Source organism: Oratosquilla oratoria, chromosome 12 (genome assembly GCF_046742065.1).
Source record: "Oratosquilla oratoria isolate Oo_2021 chromosome 12, ASM4674206v1, whole genome shotgun sequence".
Taxonomy (NCBI): Eukaryota; Metazoa; Arthropoda; class Malacostraca; order Stomatopoda; family Squillidae; genus Oratosquilla; species Oratosquilla oratoria.
Window position 1 is genome coordinate 47,709,893 of NC_134788.1, and position 22,573 is coordinate 47,732,465.

Sequence of the window (22,573 nt, forward strand, 5' to 3'; positions counted from 1 at the left end):
CTTTACATCTATGCCACACAAAATATCCATAAAAAAATACATTTCTTCTAATCACAAAGTAGACACTCCAAGAAACACCTCTAAATATTAACCCAATAGAAAAATCCTTACCTTCAAGAACTTAAACCAAATGAACAAAGAATAGGCTGGCCCACAGAGACAAACTACTCTAGATGCAACCATCATACAGTGTGCACAATGCCTTATATTACAATGCCTTACCCTAGTCATACCCAAACAACACAATATTTCTTAAGTGGCTTATGGGTTAATCTTGAGGCTGTTGACTGCTACCCAGCAGCAGTGAGTCCCCTATGAATAAGACCTGGGGCAATGGAATGAGTGAAATATTTCTACCTTATTAACCCATTCAACTCCGATGACAAGATGTCTTGTCATTTGGTCAAATAAAACAAAAAATCATAAAACACCAAAATGTTTGATCAAACACCAGAAAAATATGACGTCAATCCTCGCTTCGCTCGCAGCGAAGCGAGGACTGACGTCATATTTTTCTGGTGTTTGATCAAACATTTTGGTGTTTTATGATTTTTTGTTTTATTTGACCAAATGACAAGACATCTTGTCATCGGAGTTGAATGGGTTAATCAATGCCTTAGCTGTAAGATCAGCTCAAGAAAGTAATACACCAAACTTTCTTTTTTGGCCTAGACAGTTTTAAGATTTTGTTGGATGTATATTGCTATCTTTAATGTATGCAGCATTTTGGAAATCCTTACCAATATTTGGAATAACCTAACCTAATCTAATCTGACATGATCAACATAATGCCACTTATTCCTAACCTACCTAAATACCACTCAATTCAGGGTATACTGTATAAATAACATGCTGTGCTGTAGGCACCTCATGGTGTAGAAAGCCAGTTCAAATAAATTGCAATCCAGTTTTTGTAACAAAGAATTTGTTGCCTCCCCTCTTATCTAGGATAAATTCCTGTCCCCTTAACAATGTTACCAGTGCATAAATAAATACAATTTGGATATTTTAGGTTAGGTTATCCCAAGTTAAGTTTACTATGACTGGAACTTGTAATATATTCCCTAATATTTTGGGGGCTATAAGTATTGTGAAATAGGGTTTTCATTGTACTTTGAGGATTCTAGCCCCTGTAACTCCACCCCCCACTACTTCCATATCCAATCTTTCAAACCCAAGAATTTAATGGCCAAGGATGTGATCAATAACTTATGGTAGTTGCATGCCTTACATGAGAAAATGTACTGCTGACCAAGCTTTTTCTACTATAAATACTAAATAGTCATTCTGTTAATTCAAATGTTTTGGCCAAGCAACATGAAGCACTTAAAGATAATTAAAATGTCTTCTGTCACACCATAAATTCAAGTAGTTGATTGGCGACTACATCAAATAACGGTACTTGTTCATTACTTGGGTGACTCTCCTGTACTTACAATATTCATTACACTTCAGGATTGCATAATAATGTGCCAAAATCATTAGTCTCGCAACTCCAGTGTCCATTCTCCATCAAAAGTGTGTTCAATGCATTTACTTCTAGCAAGTGATAACCTATTCTATAACTTACTGAAGAAAACGTAGATACGTGCTACATTACGGGGTAACGTTTCTTAATTTCATCTCCGCGCTGATGTGTATATTTCTTGTGGATTGGATCTTTCCCATTGGCGTCTGGGAAGAGGGATAAGAGTGGGTAGTTTCCTCGCCTAGAAAAAAGGTATATTTGTCTGTATACCTAGATAAGAAAAAAGTGAATACAAAATTTGTGTGACGTTGAACGACCTGCTAAGGCGATGTACTTTTTTCCTATTGGGAACTTGCAGAGGGTCGCTCCTGGGCGGCTAATTTACGGGCGCTGAGCGGGGGAATATGGGTTAGGACAGGATTTGGACTGTGAATAGGGTTAGGGACGGGATTTGGACTGCAAATGAGGTTAGTATCAGGGTTAAGGGTGGGATAAGAATTTCGGTCAGGATTAGGATTGAGGAGAGGGCATATATATTTTCCCTTTCCTGCTCATACGCCCAAACGTGCTGTTTGTGCGCTTCCTTGTCCAGAAACAGGTCGCCTAGGGATATATAATTCTTCACAACGAATTTTTAGATTACTAATTTTGGCAATGAAAAGGCCTGTTTCACAATCCCCTTGTCTCAAATAAAAGTTGTCCAGTAAGGACAAATTGCTAGAGCATGGGAATATATAACAGGTATACACAAGTATGATTAATTATTTTTTCACCTATATTCTTTTTATCTACAAGGCACCGGCTACGACGCCACGGCTACGCCGTGGGTGCCTTGGCCTGCGGCGATTGCTTGTTTCGCACGGGAATATGTTAGACAACTAAAAATTATGTTAGACTGGCAAATACCACGCTTAATATTTTATTCTTCATGATGAATTAGATTTTTATTTATTCATTAAAATAACCCAATGTCTTGGGTGAATTATGCCTATTTTAGTATAATTATGTGAAATGTTTTCAGGACCGTGCGACGTGATGTCACGCGGGAATATGCTAGAGAACAACTAAGACTTATGTTATACTGGCAAAAATAACGCTTAATATTTTTCCTCACAATAAATTAGGTTTCTATAATATTTCCTCATTAAAATAGCCAAATTTCATGGGTGAATTAGTGTAACTATGTGAAATGTTTTCACGACCGCGCGACATGACATCACACGGGAATATGTTAGACAACTAAATATTATGCTAGACTGACAAAAATCATGCTTAATCTTTAATTCTTCATAAATTAGGTTTTTATAATATGCTAGAGAACAACTAAAACTTATGTTATACTGTCAAAAATAACTTTTTTTTTTTTACCGTATGGGCTTCTATAACCCTTAAAAAAAATTCCTTGAGTTTGCGGTTTTGATATAATCATTGCATTTCCGATCGATGTAATACTTTTGGTATTCCTCGAGACAGCTTTTACCACCACTCATAGTAAAATTCCTGTATCCTGCAAAATAATGTTTCATAAACTTTTCCGATTCTTCCTCTAATTTCTCCGTCGAAATATATTATGAGATCGTAATCTTCATCAGAGTACACGTAATTTTTGTTATTTCGTAACCCCAATATTTTCCTATGGAATCTCTTCATTGTGGCTGTGACTGAGGTTTTTTGAGTGAGGCGTAATGTTGGGGAAACTCATTCTTGTGCTCCCTACCCTTCGCTCATGGCCAATCAATCGTCTCCTTTGCCGTGACTTCAGCTCTATCGTCCAATCAGTCGTCTCCGTTGCCATGACGTCACAACTCTCGGCCAATCAGTTGTCTCCGTTGCCGTCACGTCACCATTCTCTCAGTCAATCAGATTCCTTACACAATGGAACATTTTTTCCGGATTTCGGAAGGTGGTCATAAAAATAAAAACGCCAGGAAATTTTCAAAACTGGAAAACTTTACTTTTTTATATACATAGATTAGCCTATCAAATGCGTGAACGTGAAAAGTAGGTTTGCACTCGAATGTGAAAAGTTTGCGCGCGAAGGTCAAAAGTAGGTTCAGGGATCAGTTTCACGCGTAAGCGCGAAAAGGACGCTTGAGCCTCACTCGAGAAGAACAAACATTTAGTATACTCATACAGTGAAGTGATTCCTATATCCGTACTTCCCTAAATACCAGAGCTGGGCGCGTTCCTCGGTGCGTTCCGTTTTAGTTTGGCCGCGTTTAGCGCTTCGTAACTATTAAAGCAATATAGGTGCCGGTATAGTATGTGGCCTACCTTTTGGATGTGGCCTCCTACGAACATTTTTCTTTGGTATAGTATGTGGCCTACCAGACTTTTATTTCGGTATGAACCGGTCTCTTAAGCTTTGATAGTTTGGGAGTGCTAACCGCGGCCAAACTAAAGCGGAATGCACCGAGGAACGCGCCCAGCTCTGCTATATACACTACACAAACACCACATCACTGCCTTTTGATTATCCACACTACCTCATAATGCCACCAATGAAAATTGCACAAGGGGAAATTTAGGGATATTGCACAACTTGTATAGTTTACTGAAACAACTGAAATCATATGCCATCCTTATTCAGACATAAAACAATCAGATGTGTACACTTCACTACAAGAATTACACAACTAAAATACTCTAATGACTATAGTCAAACCAGCGTAAGGAGTCCTTTGGGGGCGTGGCTTCATTGAATGCAGCAGTGACAAATCTAATCTATTAACTAATGCATTTTGAGTTTTAGAATATAAATATAATTGTATCGATTACTTAAATGTATACAATATACTTTATTTAAATAATATACTAATAATATATTTAAAACATCCTTTTACGTCAGTTCAAAAATAAGCTAGATAAGAATGTGGCATCAGCGCGCTGGCGCTGTGCCACATTCTTATCTCGCAGCGAAGCGAGGACTGACGTCATATTTTTCTGGTGTTTGATCAAACATTTTGGTGTTTTATGATTTTTTGTTTTATTTGACCAAATGACAAGACATCTTGTCATCGGAGTTTAATGGGTTAACTGACGTCATCAGTACCGTATCTGTATACCGTCTTTGTTTCAATAACTGTTTTATTTTGTCTTGTCCTATTCTTCTTGTGTACCTTAAAACAAGCTAAACTACATATCCAGATCCTGTTTTATCTTCTTTTTTTCTTGATTTTTGTCTACTTTCTCTTCTTTTAGTATAAACATCGACATAGATGGAAGCTCGGGATGATTTTTGTCTACTTTCTCTTCTTTTAGTATAAATATCAAGATAGATGGAAGCTCGGGAGGTACAATATTGGACAATGACGAATACATTCAAGTTACATGCCACAATAATTTACCCATGTTTACTAGTTTGCAATTTGTAAAAGCGCATTTGCAGGTACATCAACACTCAATTGAACATTAGAGGATTCTTCACGATTTACAGCATCTCAAATATTCACCCCACACCCGACAGGTTCTTGCTGTACGAAACCATCATGAGAAATCAATAGTTACGATAAAAATTAGTCTCACAATTATTTAACTTTACGAACAACGGGCTGCGCCCAACACCGCTATGCGGGGGCTCGGCATTTTGGGTGAACTCGCTTCGCACGCAGGCGCATTCGGCGCCCAGCCCTACGGGCTGCTTGCATTTCATGACGAAATAATAGGATCTGAAATCCTCGTTAGCGCTAAACCACCCACTTTTGGATATAAACGATCTGTATCCAGCCCAGTAGCTAGACACAAATCGCTTCTCTTTTTCAGGGTCTATATCTCCATCGTAATCTATAAGATCCTCAAGACTCAGCTGTTGAAGCGGATTGTTCTAATCCTCCTGTAGGCGTTTCTCTCTCTCTCTCTCTCTCTCTAAAGAACAAAAAATACTCTTCTTGATTTCTGACGCCTCATTAGCTTTCTTCTTGCCGAAAGGAGACAAAGAGGACATGTAGTTCTCAGGTGATTCTTATCTGTGAATGTTATATAACTCATGTTTTAAACTCTTATTTTTCCTTACATAAGTTAATGAATATTTCCTTTGGTTATCCAACTCCAAAAATGGCGTTCCCTACCTTTGTCTTGCGTGGTACCGGCCATGGTGTTCAACAACCTTGCAGAGACACACCGGGACGAATCACGCAACCGGGCCGGAGGGGATGTGTCCCCTAGAGGGATCTCCGGTTTCCGGTCCCATTACAGGAATTCTTTTATTAGTACCAGGGGCTCCCCTGAGGGATTCCAAGGGGTTCCACAGGGGCTCCGCAAGTGCTCCCCTTGAAGTTCCAGGGGGTTTTTAATGGGCTCCTCTGGAGTTACTAGAGGATTCCACGATGAATCTCCACAGGGACTCTCATATGTTCCCTAGTGACTATCCAAAGGGCTCCCCGGGCGTTTCCAGAGGCTTCCCCGAGGGTTTGCGGACGTCTTGCTCTCAGCTGATCAGTCGTCTCCGTTGCTGTGACGTCACTGCTCTTGGCCAATCAGTCGTCTCCGTTTCCGTGACGTCACCACTTTCTTGGCCAATCAGGGGCCTGCGTCTATCCTTAGAAGACGTTACCATGTTATTAGGCCAACTATACCCGGCGATGTCCTCTTTTCGGCAGAAGCGTCGTTCCGACTATTTTGAAGAAAAAAAAAAAAAATAGAAAAAAAAATTAGTTTACAAATCTAATCATCAAAACTTTGTTGAGACAACGATAAAGAATAAGTAGGTAAACATTTTAAATTTCCTGATAAATTGTTATGAGTTTGTAAATATGGGCATTTTCTTGTAGCATTCACATAGTCTATGAATGACACAATACAATAAATTTATAGGTCCTTCACAACTTATTCAAAGGAACATTATGTGCTTTGCCATACCTTCATATTCAAAATGTGAGCTCATTTGAGCTCTTTTTCAACTTTCTGGGACGAATTTGCCTACTGTCCTCATGTACTTTTTTCCCTGGAAGCTACCATGTTGGATGTAGTGCCTACAGATCAAATAGTGAGTGATAAGATAGATGTAGCTTGAAAAACTTGCATATTGGCATATAGAAAAACAAACTATATTTGCTTTCCATTTTTTTTTCTTTTTTTTAATTCTTCTACAGATCAGCTATCATTCTACTGATTCTATGATATACTGCATTATTATATTGCAAAAACAAGAATAGCTACATTATAATAGAATGGAGGCCTAACCCTAGAAATCAACAGTGATACTGTTCACACCAGACAACTGTCAATCAAAAAACACACTATAGTAAGAATAAATAGCTAAATCATCCAAGTGGTTAAAAAGTGCAGGCCTCATCTCTAATAACACTGGTCAACAACAAAAAATTCCCAAGGAAAACAATAGTTTTCTTATAAGTTTTTTGCATGCAGAAGCCAAAATAATGTCCGTCACCCACAGTTTTTGTGTTCGATGGTACATTACGTTATGTGTGTTAACCCATTAAACTCCGATGACAAGATTCCTTGTCATTTGGTCAAATAAAACAAAAAATCATAAAACACCAAAATGTTTGATCAAACACCAGAAAAATATGACGTCAGTCCTCGCTTCGCTCGCGAGCGAAGCGAGGACCGACGTCATATTTTTCTGGTGTTTGATCAAACATTTTGGTGTTTTATGATTTTTTGTTTTATTTGACCAAATGACAAGGAATCTTGTCATCGGAGTTTAATGGGTTGAATTTCAATCAAGCGGTTGGCAACACTGAGTTTTGCAACATTGCATGGGGTTATTTTACATTTGGCAGTACTGTGTTTGCAGTGTTGGTGTGAGGTTGTGTAGTGTGCATTTGTGTGGTAATAAGTTTGTGATACTGTGCAGTACCACACCCGCCATTTACCTTCACAGTGCCAAGACTATTTTTGCTTTATTTACAGTGTGTTGTCATTTAAGTCACAAAGACGGTGTTTCACACCATTGATTAGTGTTATGAACACTATTTTGGCTGCAAAGTGAGGGGACCAAGATAAAAGCTAGGCCCCTTATGTGTGTTGTGTAACCTGTCACCTGTGTCAGGCTTCTCACTGCATGGACAAAAGGTTCATGCTATGTCTTTTGCCATTCCTATGATTTGAAGAGAACCAAAAGATCATACTTCAGATTGCTACTTCTGCATTACAAATATAAAAGGTATAATATCAACATCCAAGCATATTGTAAAATATCCTAATTTATCATCTGCTATGAGACCAGTACCTCACAGTCAAGACTTTCCTGTACCTGACCCTCCAAAACAAATGGAACTAAGTGATGATGAGTCAAGTGAGGTTATGGAAAAAGAAACAGAAGACATGGACATTCAGCCAATCTGTTCTTCAAGTGAACTACATTTATTGAGTCTGGGAGATATGAATGATCCTGTGCGGGATTTAAAATTAAAAAAAAAAGCAATCTGAACTTCTTGCTTCCAGGTTAAAAGGCTGGAATCTTCTCCAAAAAGAATCCAAGCTTAGTTTTTATCATAAGCAACATTGTAATTTTGAACAGTTTTTTTCACTTGAGGATGGTGTGGTATTTTGCAATGATGTATATTCTGCTATGGAGGAATTTAACCACAAATATGACAGGAATGAGTAACACTTGTTTATTGACTCTTCAAAAATGAGCCTGAAAACTGTTTTGCTCCACAATGGAAATAAGTTTCCTTTTGTTCCTCTGGCCCATGCAGCTAACCTGAAGGAAACATTTGAGAGTATGAAGCTTCTATTGCAAAAAATTGAGTATGAAGAACATAAATGGAATATATGTGGTGACTTAAAAGTTGTGGCACTTTTACTTGCAATGCAGATGGTTTACACAAAGTTTTGTTGTTTTTCTGTTTAGTGGAACAGTCAGGATAAGAAAAATCATTATGAAAAGAATGTGTGGCCAAAACGATCTCTGATCCAGGAGAAGAATGTTGTCAATCCTCCTCTTGTTGATTCAGAGAAAATTTATCTGCCTCCTTTGCATATTAGTCTAGAGTTGATAAAAAAAAATTGTTAAAGGTATGGATAGAACTGGCAAGGGGTTCACATATTTGAGAAACAAGTTTCCTAGAGTAATTGGTGCAAAAATCAAAGAAGGTACTTTTATTGGACCAAAGATTAGGAAGTTGATGAGAGGCCAGAATTTTGATGAAGAGCTAAATGATCTTGAAAAAGCTGCTTGTCTGTTATTTAAGAAAGTTTGCACAGATTTTGGGGGGAATCAAAAAGCAAATAACTATTCTGAAATCATAAAAAAAAGTTACTGACATCCTACAAGGCCTTGGGAAGCAATATGAGCCTGCACAGATTTTGGGGGGAATCAAAAAGCAAATAACTATTCTGAAATCATAAAAAAAAAAAAGTTACTGACATCCTACAAGGCCTTGGGAAGCAATATGAGCCTGCAGAGATTTTGGGAGGAATCAAAAAGCAAATAACTATTCTGAAATCATAAAAAAAAAGTTACTGACATCCTACAAGGCCTTGGGAACCAATATGAGCCTACAAATCCACTTCCTAGACTCTCATTTGCACTTTTCCCCTGCAAATCTTGACGCAATCAGTGTCGAGCATGGTGAGAGGTTTCACCAGGACATTCTGAACATAGAAACCTGGTATCAAGGGAAGTGGAGCTCTTCAATATTGGGTGATTACTGTTGGACACTAGAAGGGGACCTCCCAGAAGCAAAATACACTTAAAAGCCATACATTTCTACATTTTAAAGGGAAGTTTCATTGAAATATCAGCCTCATTTATTAGTTATAACTGTTTAAAATTTAGTGTGCTGGGAAGTTTCATTGAAATATCAGCCTCATTTATTAGTTATAACTGTTTAAAATTTAGTGTGCTATCACAGAAAAACTATGCCTGATAGAAAAATTCTGAAAACATATTGGAAATCAGCAGAAAAAAATATATGAAGTTCACCCCCTTTTGCTTGTGGGACAAGTATTTTAATCAATTTTGTTGACCAGTGTAATCATATGACTTTCAGCCCATACATCAAGGATCTGACAGAAAAAGACACCAGACCAAAATAATAACTCTCAAGTAATTCATAAGAACTACCCTTGACTGTGCTCCACAGCATAGCTCCCAACAATCAGCATGACAAACACAAACTTACAAATATTAAAGAATGAAACAGAGATTAACAATAGATTGCACCAAATCCACCCCCAATTGGATACATACATATAAAAACCAAAATACTCCAAACAGAGCACCATATAAGAATTATAGAAACTCAGTTCTATGCCTGAATCCTCAACATCACACACCACACACTAAACAATCCCTTCAAGATAGACCACTAAACCTAATACTCCACCAATAACTCCCGGACATAAGTCCAAAAGAAAAAACGCTCCCACATCTAGTAAAAACCACACTAATATGCTTGTCTTCAGGACACCATCCAACATTTCAACAATACCAGCACAGATGTGGTCAGCACACAGATGACATAAAGCAATTCATATTACCATGTGCCACACTAACAATCACTAGACAACAACACATCTTTCCTGAGTGACTTGTGAACCTACTCAGAGGCCATTGCCAGTTACCTAGGAGGCACAGGTCTCCTGTAAGAAACACTATGGGTAACAGACTGACTGATTTATATGCACTCAATCTCAAACTATAGCCCCCAATATTAGTACAAGTACACCTACAGTAGTAAACCTCGAATATAAACAAAATAAGCTATTTTGTATAAATCCACTATTAAATTAATGCATGGAAATAAACAAACCAGATTTGTTACTTAAGGTAAAAACATGGCATTTGTTTTACATAATCTAGTAATCACAAACAATGAGTACTAATATTTTGTATAAATCCACTATTAAATTAATGCATGGAAATAAACAAACCAGATTTGTTACTTAAGGTAAAAACATGGCATTTGTTTTACATAATCTAGTAATCACAAACAATGAGTACTAATAACCCGACTATATTTCAACATAATTTACAATTACTCTACCACATAAAAATTGGGAAGACCCCTTTGACCTTCATTCAAATTATCATTTGACCTAATCAATAAATGAGCATGCATGATGCTCCCCATGCTTATGTAAGTTTACTGCTATAGTACACCTATGCATGTCATCTTCTAGACATGAGAAAATGATCAGCTTTAAAGTCTTGAGTTACTCTTATGTCATACCTAAATGTGTCATCTCATAACATCATTGTGCAAGTCATAACAATTCTATCCCACTTCATCTAGTCATCTCCACCAATATCCTACAGCATGCACAGCCATCTTCACCCTTAACCCACAGCACCCACAGCTGTCTCAATCTACATGTTATATGTCTACATGTTATATATAGTCTTTTTGCCTTGTTGTCTACAATTGTTTCTCTCAATCACAATCAGGGTCCAAGTTCACAAGCTTTCTTTGTTATCTTGCTTTTATTCATTCTATACCACAGTGAATGAAACAACCACTGTATCAAACAAAATGGAATGGGATGGATGGGTTTTGGAACTCACGTGAAGAGGATTCTATCTTTTATTCATGACTGACACAAGAAAATACTGACCATAACCATGAATTTGAAATAAGTTTTGACAATAATGAAGTCTCATTTCAAAGTAAAATAGAATCTTTAAGATTATATACAAAGCAACCAAATAAAGTTATATTTTGTGACCCATTCCTGTAAATCGTCCAACAAAACTACTTCAACTGTCTATCAGCAACTTTACCACAGTATCTTTTATATAAACTATGAAACATTTCCTATTTCACACATGACACTCTTGTTCAAAAAAAGAATCGGTAGTAAGTATAAAAACAGCAAAGAAAAAAACTTTTTCTAAATGATATGTCACATTGATCTTCACCTCAAATACTGTGTCTCTGAGTTTTAACCCAATGAATACATGTCTGCTGCTCTTTGTCCCAACATACTGAGCAAACAGGGCAATGGTGACATCTTTTGTTGCAGCTATGTTCCTCTTGGTGTAAGCATCTCATCTTATTTTCATATAATTCATAAGTAGATAAGGAACCACAATACTTGTTGGGGCTACAACACATTAACTGTATAATTTCTAATGCAGAAATATAGTTTCATTTTTTATTAACATGTAATTTCATCACACAGGTCATAATGTAAAGACTTTCATCTACTGTAGGTCATCACATGCCTTTTGATACCACCATTTCTTGGAAAATCTTCATAACAGAGGCCCCATTGGCAAGAGCTCTTTCAACTGTGGGTCAATACTTGATAGTTTAGAGTAACCTTACCTACAAAAGTTACATTGTGCAGGTCATAGTAGAGAGGCTTCTTGAGTAAACAGTTTGCAAAGGTCACCATGGAGAAAATCTTCTTAAGTTTGAGTAACCATGTGATGTCGGAGATTATGCTTTTGTAATAAAGCTGTACTGAACAGATTAAGACTGCTCAACTGAATGGGTTTTTAGATGTCTCTTCAGATGACCCTTTTGTGAGAAAACTGCATCACACAGGTCACAATGAAAAGGCTTCTCTCCAGTGTGGATCAACACATGGCGTGTCAGAGTGCTTTTGTGTGAGAAAGCAGTATCACAAAGATCACAATGGTAAGGCTTCTCTCCTGTGTGAGTCCTCTGATGGATTTTGAGAATACCCTTTTTTGAGAAAGCTGCATCACACAGGTCACACTGGAAAGGCTTCTCTCCAGTGTGGGTCAACACATGATTTTTTAGACTACCCTTTTCTGAGAAAGCTGTGCCACACATGTCACACTGGAAAGGCTTCGCTCCAGTGTGGGTAGCCATGTGACATGTGAGAAGACTCTTCCGTGGGAAAGATGTTTTGCACAGATCACAGTGGTAAGGCTTTTCTCCTGTGTGGGTCATTATATGTTTTTTGAGATGACCCTTTTGTGAAAAAGCTGCAACACAGAGTTCACATTGGAAAGGCTTCTCTCCTGTATGGGTAAACATGTGACGTTTGAGATCACTCTTTTGTGCAAAAGCTGCAATACACAGGTCACATTGAAAAGGTTTCTCTCCTGTGTGGGAATTCAAGTGATATTTGAGACTACCTCTCTCTGAGAAAGCTGCACCACACATGTCACAATGGTATGGCTTTTCTCCAGTGTGGGTCATCACATGATTTTTGAGGGTACCACTTTGTGAGAAAGCTGCACTACACAGGCCACAATGGTAAGGCTTCTCTCCAGTGTGGGTCATTATGTGACGTTTGAGACTATACTTTTTTGAGAAAGTTGCATTACACTGGTCACACTGGAAAGGCTTCTCTCTCTTGTGGGTCATCCTATAATAAGGTGACTTGTGAGAAAGTTGCAGCTCATGGCTTACACTGGAAATTATTTCTTCTACATTAGTCATTGTATACAATGATGTATTACTCACACCAAACTAGATACTCTTCACTATTTTATGTATATAATTCACAGATAGTTCTGTAAAAGATTTATTGACAGTTCTTTCTGGAAAAAATATATGTATATGATTAATTTTAACTTTATGAGAACATGTCATAATAGGTGTGAAAACATATACACAAGTCATTTTATACACACACACACACACATGAACCACAGGCAAGAATGGACAGCTAGAAATGAGCTCTGATGTAAAGCCCTTTTTCAATTAATTTGAAGGAAACACCTAGCTTGTATTTACATTTGGGGAAGACAGCTGTGTTTGTTGAGTGACCAAAATGATAAAATAGAATAAATTTAACATTAATGTTAAATACACAAAATCAAAACAGAAAATGATGGAGAAAGACAGAAAAAATTAACCAACGAAGACAAAATTGGATGTAAGCAGAGTGGAATTACCATTGGGGGTCATACCTAAGAAATCTTGTGTGATTGAAATCCCAATATCAACTCAGGTTTGATAATAATGTATTTTCTGAGCTTATAAAAAAAAGTGACAAGATTGGAAAGAGAATCTAGGTATAGAAATGTCCTTAGAAATCAGGAGATTGCAGAATTGACAAAGGAACTAATTGATCTGAAAGCTGAATACAGGGCAATGTACAGAGAGGTAAACCAACTCAAAAAATAAAATGCCAAAACTAATAGAGAGCTTAATGAAAAAGAAAAGTTTCCCACACAGGGTGGTAGATATTTGGAACAAATTAGATGAGGCAACAGTGTGTGCAAAAGTTATACAAGTACTTAAGAGCAAACTAGATGCTGAAAGATATAAAGATAGGTCACTATGAGCATAGCTCTCTTCCCGTATAATACAACTAGGTACAAGTAGGTAAATACAGGTCATTTTGTACTTGTATAAAACACTTCTTACATACATCTAATATGCAATATACTGCACTGAAATGTTAGAGAATAGCTGAAAATCATCCAATAGCTATGTAACACTTTGGTATATTCACACTTAATATGTTTTTATTCAAGATTAATAGAAATAATACAAGAAAGAGATGGCTGGGCAGATTGTGCCTTCTTGTACTTGCAGAAGGCTTTTGACAAAGTACCACATAAAAAGCTAATAAGAAAAATTGAAATAATAGGAAGAGTACAAGGTAAGCTACTGGAATGGATGAAAGATTTCTTGAGTGGGAGAAAAATGAGAGTGGTACTTACAGACAAGAACTCGAACTGGGAAGATATGATAAGTAGCGCCCCAAAGGGCTCTGTATTGGCTCCTTTAATGTTTGCCATATATATAAATGATATGTATGAAGTAGTGAAATGTTATATGAACTTCTTTGCTGATGATGCCAAACTACTTAAGAGAATAAGCACAGTAGAAGACTGCAGATTGCTACAAGAAGACCTAGACAAAATATCGAAATGGAGTCAGAAGCGTGAAGTGAACTTTAACATTAAGAAATACAGTATAATGGAATTTGGAAAAAGCAAAAATAGAATATCGGGTCAATATAAAATTGGTACCAAGGAAGTCAAAAAAGTCGACTCAGAAAGGGACCTTGGAGTAATTATCGCAAGTGACTTGACACCTGATAAACATGTCAACAAACTAGTTGGAGAGACTTTTAATTTATTGAGATCAATGAAAGTGGCCTTCAACTACATGAATGAAGAAATGGTAAAGAAAATATTAATTACACTGATAAGACCTAAATTGGAGTATGCTGCAACCCTATGGGCACCTAGTATTAAAAAAAAAAAAAAAAAAAAAAAATTAGAAAGAATTCAAGGAGCAGCAACAAAAACGGCACCTACATTCTCAATTTTGACATATGAACAAAGATTGGATAAATTACATCTATCAACACTGGAACAGAGAAGAGAAAGAGGCAATTTACTGACTACCTACAGAATTATGACAGGGATGGAAGTTCTTGATAGAGATGACTAATTAAAATGGGACAGAGGAGAAACAAGAGGACACGTGATGAAGCTAATGATGAACAGTTACAGAAGAGATTTGAAAAAGAATAGCTTCCCACACAGAGTGATTGATGTCTGGAACAAACTAAACAGGGAAAAAGTGAGTGCCAAAACTATACAAGATTTAAAGAACAAACTGGATGTGGAGAAATTAAAAAGTTGGTCACTACAAGCATAGCTCTTGTCCCATAAAATACAATTAGGTAAATACAACTAGAAAAATAGACACCCACCACAACAAATTACTCAAATTTTTTTTCAAGCTATTACATATGTTCATGAGTATATCTCTGACCATGTCTGACATCTTGTCATAATCACACCAAAATACTGCACTCAGTTTCTTCTAACTCCCTCATATGATCAAGTTCCAAGCTGTAACACCTAAGACAGAGAAAAAATAATTAATTCTTTAATCATTTTCACTTTCAATGGGATAGGAAAACGGATTTGCTACAAAAATGTGCAAATGAAATGAGTGGAAATGACTGGGGGCATCTAATAAACAGGAAAAACTGACTTCCTTCAGAACCAGGGAATGGACCAACTGGTCACAGTGACTACATCTTCATATGATTCCAAAACATTCCACTGTTGGACTCATAGGACCTGAATTTAAAGATCATTGATTATGGCAAAGTTGATTTGAGTCATTTCTGTCATCAATCAACAAATCAGTTGACCCAAGTCTCCCTTGCAGGAGACCTACCACTCCCAGATAACCAACCATTGCCACCAGGCAGGCCCACTGTCATTCAGTGAAGAAATATTATGTTATTGTCTAGGGACTCTTCATGTGAGACAATATGGAACAAGATGCTCACTGTTTTCAGTGTGCTGGTAGTATCAAGGACAGTTTGATTTTGTGGCCAGGCTTTTTCTGTGTGGCTAATGTCTTAGAGCTCAATGGTGTCTAGAATGCAAGTGTGCCAATGGTGTTCTTACTTCTCTTGAGAGGGAGTTTCCTATAAGGCTGATGTTTGGAGTATTTTGCTGAAATACTGTGTTAGGTGGTCAATCTTGGTGAGCTTGTTTAGTGATCTATATGTGAATCTTTAATGTGAGTGATGTGTTGTATAGATGGTACACTGTTGTACTATATATTTGAGTAGTAAGCTACTTTTTCATATTCAGTTGGTAGTGCTTGTATGTTATAACAAGATAGGGGACTGGAGTTTAGGTCTCTCATACAACTGTGGACCTATCATTTTCATTATCACACACTTGCATATATATATTTCATGTCTGCCACTGTCACATTCTTGTGGGAGTATTGTAATCTTGCTTATTTTGTATATGTGCATAATCATTTGCATTGTATTGTATTATATGTTGCATTAAATTGTATTGCATTTGTTTGTATTATCTAAGATTATGTAACATTAATTACATGATGGTGTGAGAGCAGGGGAGTGTGAAGTTCATATCTGAGTAGGAAGTTTCAAATGTCCCAGTAATTACATAAGGAATACCTGGCATGTTGCAGAAGTGCATAGTTATTGATGTTATCATTGAAGGTAATATAAGGGGATGCATAGATACACTCAAAAAGGAAGAGATTATAATTGATAGCCAGTAGACATGGCTCTCTCTCTCTCTCTCCAAGGCCTGGGTCTGAGCCTATGTGTGTTCTTTGTCACTCCCAGGCTAAATGGAGTCTTCTGTACTCCCATAAATGCATGGCCCCTGAGTGCGTTGTTGATCTGGCATTATTGGAATATGTAGTGGTATCCAAAGGAAGGATAGAAAAAATTCTGGATGTCCATGTTTTTAGGGGAGAGAGTGGGGGAATGTCAGATTATTTTTTGGTAGAAAAGAAGCTGAGTGTGGAGCATAGGTGGAAAAAGAGGGAAAGTGCAAGAAAGTAAAGAGGTGTAATAGTAAATAATTTAAAATAGAAGGAAAAGGAGAAGGAATACCAGAACTTGAGAGAAGTGTGAAGGAAGTGTAAATGAAAGGTGAAGGATAGAGCAGAGGTAGGAGTAGAAGAGGAATGAGTTTGTTTCAAGGAGGAAGTAACAAGGTGTACAAAGATGGTATGTGGAATGAGGAGGATGGAAGGGAATAGAAGGAAGGGTAGTGATGGATGGGAAGATGAAGTGAAGCTGGTAATATAATACAAGCAAGCATTTAGGGATTGTTGCAAAGGAGGACTGGGCAAGCATATAAGAAATACAAGGTAAAGAGAAGTAAAATGTAAGATAAAGGAGGCAAAGAGGAGAACAGATGTAATATGGGTTAAGAATATGACAAGAAATTTTGAAAAGAATAACAGGGTGCTTTGGAAGGAAGTTAAGAGAGTGAGGGTAGGGGAGTCAGGCAGAAAGATAAAACTTGTACAGATGGATAGATGTTAGTGGAAGTAAAGGCAGTAAGGGGAAGATGGTTAAAGTATTTTAGAGAGTTTTTAAATGTGGAGGAGGATAGGAAGGGATTGGGTTTGACAGTGGGAGGCACTTAAGAAAATGACAATGATGGGAGAAGAAGATGTAAGATATGTAAGAAAAGATGAAGTACAAGGAGCTTTGAAAATTATGAGAGCTGGTAAGGCACCTGGGCTGGATGGATGTTATACAGAATGTTTGAAAAAGGGAGGTACAGTTATAGTGGACTGGCTAGCTAGGTTGTCTACAGAGAGGAGAGTGTCAGAGGACTGGAGGAGTGCCTGTATAATTCTGCTTTACAAAGGAATAGGGAATAAATGTGATTATAGTAGTTTTAGAGGAGTCAGTTTGAGTGTAGTTGGAAAGGCATATAAGAATGTTTTAATTATAGGAGTTAGGAGAGAAACAGATGGAATAATTAGTAAGAAGTAGTGTGGCTTTAGGAAAGGTAGAGGATGCATACATAGGTCAGAATTTTGTGGCACATTTGTGGAAATCTTTTGGCAATTTTTTTTTTTTTTTCCTTTATAGATTCGGAGAAGACTTATGATAGGGTAGAAAGCAAGGTATTGTGGTAGGTATTGCAGATGTATATGGGATCTGGAGAAAGCCATCAATTAAAATATATATATATATATATATATATATATATATATATATATATATATATATATATATATATATATATGTATATATATATATATATATATATATATATATATATATATATATATATAGTTTGTATTAATATTATAAATTGAGAGAGCAAGTGATAGAAAATAAAGTTGGGGGTCCATCATATATATATATATATATATATATATATATATATATATATATATATATATATATATATGTATATATATATATATATATATATATATATATATATAGTTTGTATTAATATTAGAAATTGAGAGAGCAAGTGATAGAAAATAAAGTTGGGGGTCCATCAGAGTTGTGTCATGTCGCCATGGCTGTTCAATGCATACATAGATGGGGTGGTATTGGAGGTTAATGTGTGAGTGATGGGCAGGTGATTGGAAATGGTCAGGGATAGTGGACAAAAGTGGGATGTGTCCCAGTTGTTGTTTGCAATTGTAGCAAAGTCAGAGGAAGGATTAGTGACAGAGTTTGGGAAGGTATGTGGCAGGAGAAAATTGAAGGTAAATGTGGGTGGTTGCTGTTGTTGTTTTTGTCATTCCCTAGACTGTTTGGCCAAGTAATCATGTTTCCCTGAGGAACGCTGTGGCTGGAACTGGGTTTTCCCACAAATCCTTTATAGAGTGTATATTCTGTTGTTAGCATGCATGATTGTGTTCAGTGCCATCTTCCATTATGTGTTATATAATATGGGGTGAAGGGTTACATCCTGGACTGTAGTCTGCTATGTGGTCATCCAGTATCTTCTGTTAGCTTAGATGGGCTGAATTATGACCGCATCACAGTCTGGGCAGGTGGACTGTATCCTTTTTGGGGGAGACAGGATTCAGAGGGACAGATATCAGGGTGTCTGGCATCCAGTAATGTATTGTTTTTCAGTTTGTTGATGGAGCAGTGAGTGATATGATTATGGATATACTTCTGAAGGCTGGTGTCTGGTGGTTGTGGAGGAAGAGGAGAGTATTTATGTGTGATATAGATATATGGGTGCTTTTCTAATGTTTCTTGGCATGTGTGGGTGTTCTGTTAGTGTAGTGGGTGTGCTGTGTTTCTGGAGGCTGCAACAAGTGTTAGTGTACCTTTCATGTCAAGGTGATCCTTGACTTGAGGACTTTCGTTTCATGTTGTAAATGGTCTGTAGGTATCGTATTTGTGCAGCCTGTAATTGTCTTTAGTACTTTGTTTTATATGGTCTGGAGGATGTTGTAGTGCACCTTAGTGAAATTACGGGCCAATGCATGGCTTATGTAATTCATCATTGAACATATGAGAAGTGTGGCTGTAGATTTGGTTGGGGCTATTTTGAGTCTATTTGTGGTGAACCAGATACTGAGTGTATCGAGGTATGGTTGTAGTATTTCTGCAGCTTTATCTGTGTTACAGTGTGTGCATGTAGTTGTTATGTCATCTGCATAAGAAGAGATTTGTATTTCTGAAGTGTTGGATGTGGATATATTGTGCATGTATAGATTAAAGAATGTGGGTGATAGAACTGGGCCCTGTTGTTCTCTATTCCTAAAGTTTCTGATGTGTGATGTTTGGCCATTATATGACACATAGGCATTTCTATCTCCCAGATAGACCAGCCATCTTTTGGTATTAGTGTGCATGTATGTGTTATATATTTTGTCCGTGAGATTGTGATAGGGGATGGTTTTGAAAGCTTTAATGATGTCTAGTGTTATGAGAAGTGTTCTGAGTGGGGGCTTATCTGAAATGATGCCATGAAAAACTGGTGTGGCAATGTCTTCATCGTGGGACCCCCCCCACGCCCAAGAGCAACAAAACCAGCCACAAAATACTACTATCACTGGCTCTCACTCAGGTGGTACCAATCTCTATTGAGAGTCATACAGCTAAGGCATTGAGTAATGCATAGGAGGAATATTTAATTCATACCTTTACCCCAGGTCTCTTCTGTAGGGGGTTCAGCTCCTATTTATCAAGCAACAGCTTCAAGATTAGCCTGTAAGTCGCTCAAGGAAGAAATACTCTGTTGTTATGACTTGGATGAGTCATTATCATATTAGACATTGTGCACACTCTGTATGATGGTTGCATCTGGAGAAGTTTGTTTCTTTGGCCAGGCATATTCTATGCTAGTTTTGTTTAGTTATGGATGCTAATCTGAATGCAGTCATGTAGATGATTCTTGCTTCTCTTAAGAGAGATTTTTTCTGTGGGGCTAATGTTTGGAGGTGTTTCATGGAGTGCTTGTTTTGTGATCTGAATGAATGTACTTTTGTTTGTATACTTTTGTGTGGCATAGGTGTAAAGTTGTAGATGGTTAATATACTGATGATTTTTTCAGTTGTTTGCAGTTATGTGACATAATGAGATGTGTTGAAAAGGTTGAGGGTTCTTCTATAGAAGTGTGTACCTGTCACTGTCATGTACAGTAAGCACAGAAAGTTACAAGACCATAGCTTCCCTTGTCCCTTAGCAGCTGTCTCTCAGCTATCAATGCTGTGATCACTATATTGTACATTTTGGCATTATCATTACACTCTGCCATCTCAGTGGGATGGTGTCACATCATTCTCATCTTTGTTAGGAGTGGTTTTTTGATGGGAGAGCAAAATAGCAGCATGAGGTGCTTCTGACAATATTCCAGCAATATCCATACAGTAAATTTTCCTGGCATGTCTGGCAGGTCTGTGTGAGTTTCCTTTAATTTCCTGACTGTGATTTGTGGATTTCTTATTACCTCACATCTTTAGCTTATCTGTTGCAGGGGTGGTCTTCTAGGGACATCCTGAAATGTTGACATGAAATGGAACTTGACCAGGTGGTAGCAAATGGGCCTTTTCGATCCTAGCAGAAATAGCTGCTTACTCCAACCCATATGCTTACTTATTTCCCTCTACCCAACTTTTGCCTCATGTAACACTAAAAGATGTGCCTTTATCTCCTGTTCTTCCCAACCAATCTGCATGCCACTGTAAATCCTAGGAGGCACAATCCTGAATAGCAGAGCCAATTTGTGGAGAGGGGGTGATGAAAGGTTAGCATGCACCATCACTCTATGGAGTACCATGGTACACTGAATGGCATCAACTCTGCTTTACATGCTTTCTTCTTTGGGCAAGATCATGGTCTAATAATTTTGATGGATAAGTATTGACATTCTTAAAATGTGCAATATTTTGGAGATTCTTGCTGATACTTGGTATAAACCAGCATTTCTCAACCTTTTTACCCTTGCATAAACTTTAAAATAAATTGCATGTCTTAAGGAACCCTTGTGAAAGAAAAAACATATAACATATCTTTCTCATTTCATTTTCATTGTAATAATAAGTTAGACAGGGTGTCTATATTACATTATTACAATAACCAAGAATATGTCATGCATGTTTAATTATATTATGTATATGAAATTAAATAAAAAATCAAAAGTGTGTTAGCTTATCTCACTTGTTCCCGCAGAACCCTTAGGGACTTTTTGCAGAACCTTAGGGTTCCAGGGTACCCTGGTTGAGAAACGCTAGTATAAACTATTATAATCTAACCTAACCGGACATGATAAACATAATGCCACAAAACTCTAAAAAGAATATGCTGCACCATGGGCACCACATGGTGTAGAAAGCTACTTCAAATAAATTGCAATCAAATTTGTCTGACAAAGAATTTGTTCTTATCCTGGATGAATTCCTGGCAACACCCTTAGCAATCTTACCAGTACATAATAAAATATAATTTAAAACAACATTTTAGGTTAGGTTATGGTAAGTTTATTATGCATAACTAGGACACATATAGATCCTGTTGCCTGATACAACACTATTTCTGCAGCTTGTAATACATTTCCTAATATTTTGGGAGCTATGAATATTGTGAAATAGTGTTTTCTTTGTATTCTAAGTATTCTAGCCCTTGTATCCCCCCTGCTTCCTCCATATCCAAATGATCAACCAAAAAATTTAGTGGGATTATGGATGTGATCAATAACTTGTATGCCTTTGTTGAGAAAATGTAAAAATTGAACAAGCCTTTTTCATTACAAATAAACTTTCTGTTAATTAAATTGTTTTGGTCTAGTAACATGAAGCACAACATATAAAATTTATATGTTGTGCTTCATGTTACTAGACCAAAACAATTTGTATTTTGACAAAAGCTATTATATTATAATAGCTTTTGTCAAACTACAAATTCTAGTAGTTCATTAGCAGCTACACAAAATAATTTTGCTTGCTTATTACTTGTCTCTCTTGTACTCACAATTTTCTTTACACTTCAGGATTTTATAATGTCCCAAACTTTCACCAAAGAGTCTCGCAAATCCAGAAAGACATTCTCTTTCCAAAAATGTAATAGGTGCGTTAACTCCTGGCATGAAAAAATTCTTACTTATTGGAGAAAACTTGGATACAATAAGGGGTAACTTTTCCGAATTTCCTTGCCGAGTAAACAATATTTCATCTACACGAAATATGGGTCGCCGATTAAGTGAGGCGGCCTTGCTGTGGTTGTGCTGTGTCTTGGTGCACTGCTTTTGACCCGGGCAAGGGACAAGGATGACCTTTTACCCACAACGAGCCAAAATAAGATAGCAAGGGTGGTGGGTGTGAGTGGGTATGTGCCTTTGACTTTGCTACATCCCTCATAAAGGGGAAGAAGCCACTGGTATATGGATAACGAAATAAATTTGATGGACTGCTAATATATTTTATTCTTGTGAACCGGGTCTTTCCCATAGGAGTCCGGAAATGGGGATAAGAC

General features: G+C 37.2%; 1 protein-coding gene across 1 annotated transcript; it reads right to left on the minus strand.

The window, feature by feature from the left end:
* Nucleotides 1-10,948: 10,948 nt before the first annotated feature.
* Nucleotides 10,949-22,194, minus strand: LOC143031676 (uncharacterized). Its single transcript, XM_076195798.1, has 2 exons — nucleotides 22,073-22,194; nucleotides 10,949-12,896 (listed from the first exon to the last, which is right to left on the minus strand). The coding sequence occupies exon 2, from the start codon at nucleotides 12,793-12,795 to the stop codon at nucleotides 11,854-11,856; it is 942 nt and encodes a 313-aa protein (XP_076051913.1). The 5' UTR covers nucleotides 12,796-12,896; nucleotides 22,073-22,194; the 3' UTR covers nucleotides 10,949-11,853.
* Nucleotides 22,195-22,573: the final 379 nt, after the last annotated feature.

Coding starts and splice junctions, on each gene's coding strand:
- LOC143031676 (XM_076195798.1), bottom strand. CDS start 12,795: ATGACTAATGTAGAAGAAATAATTTCCAGTGTAAGCCATGAGCTGCAA.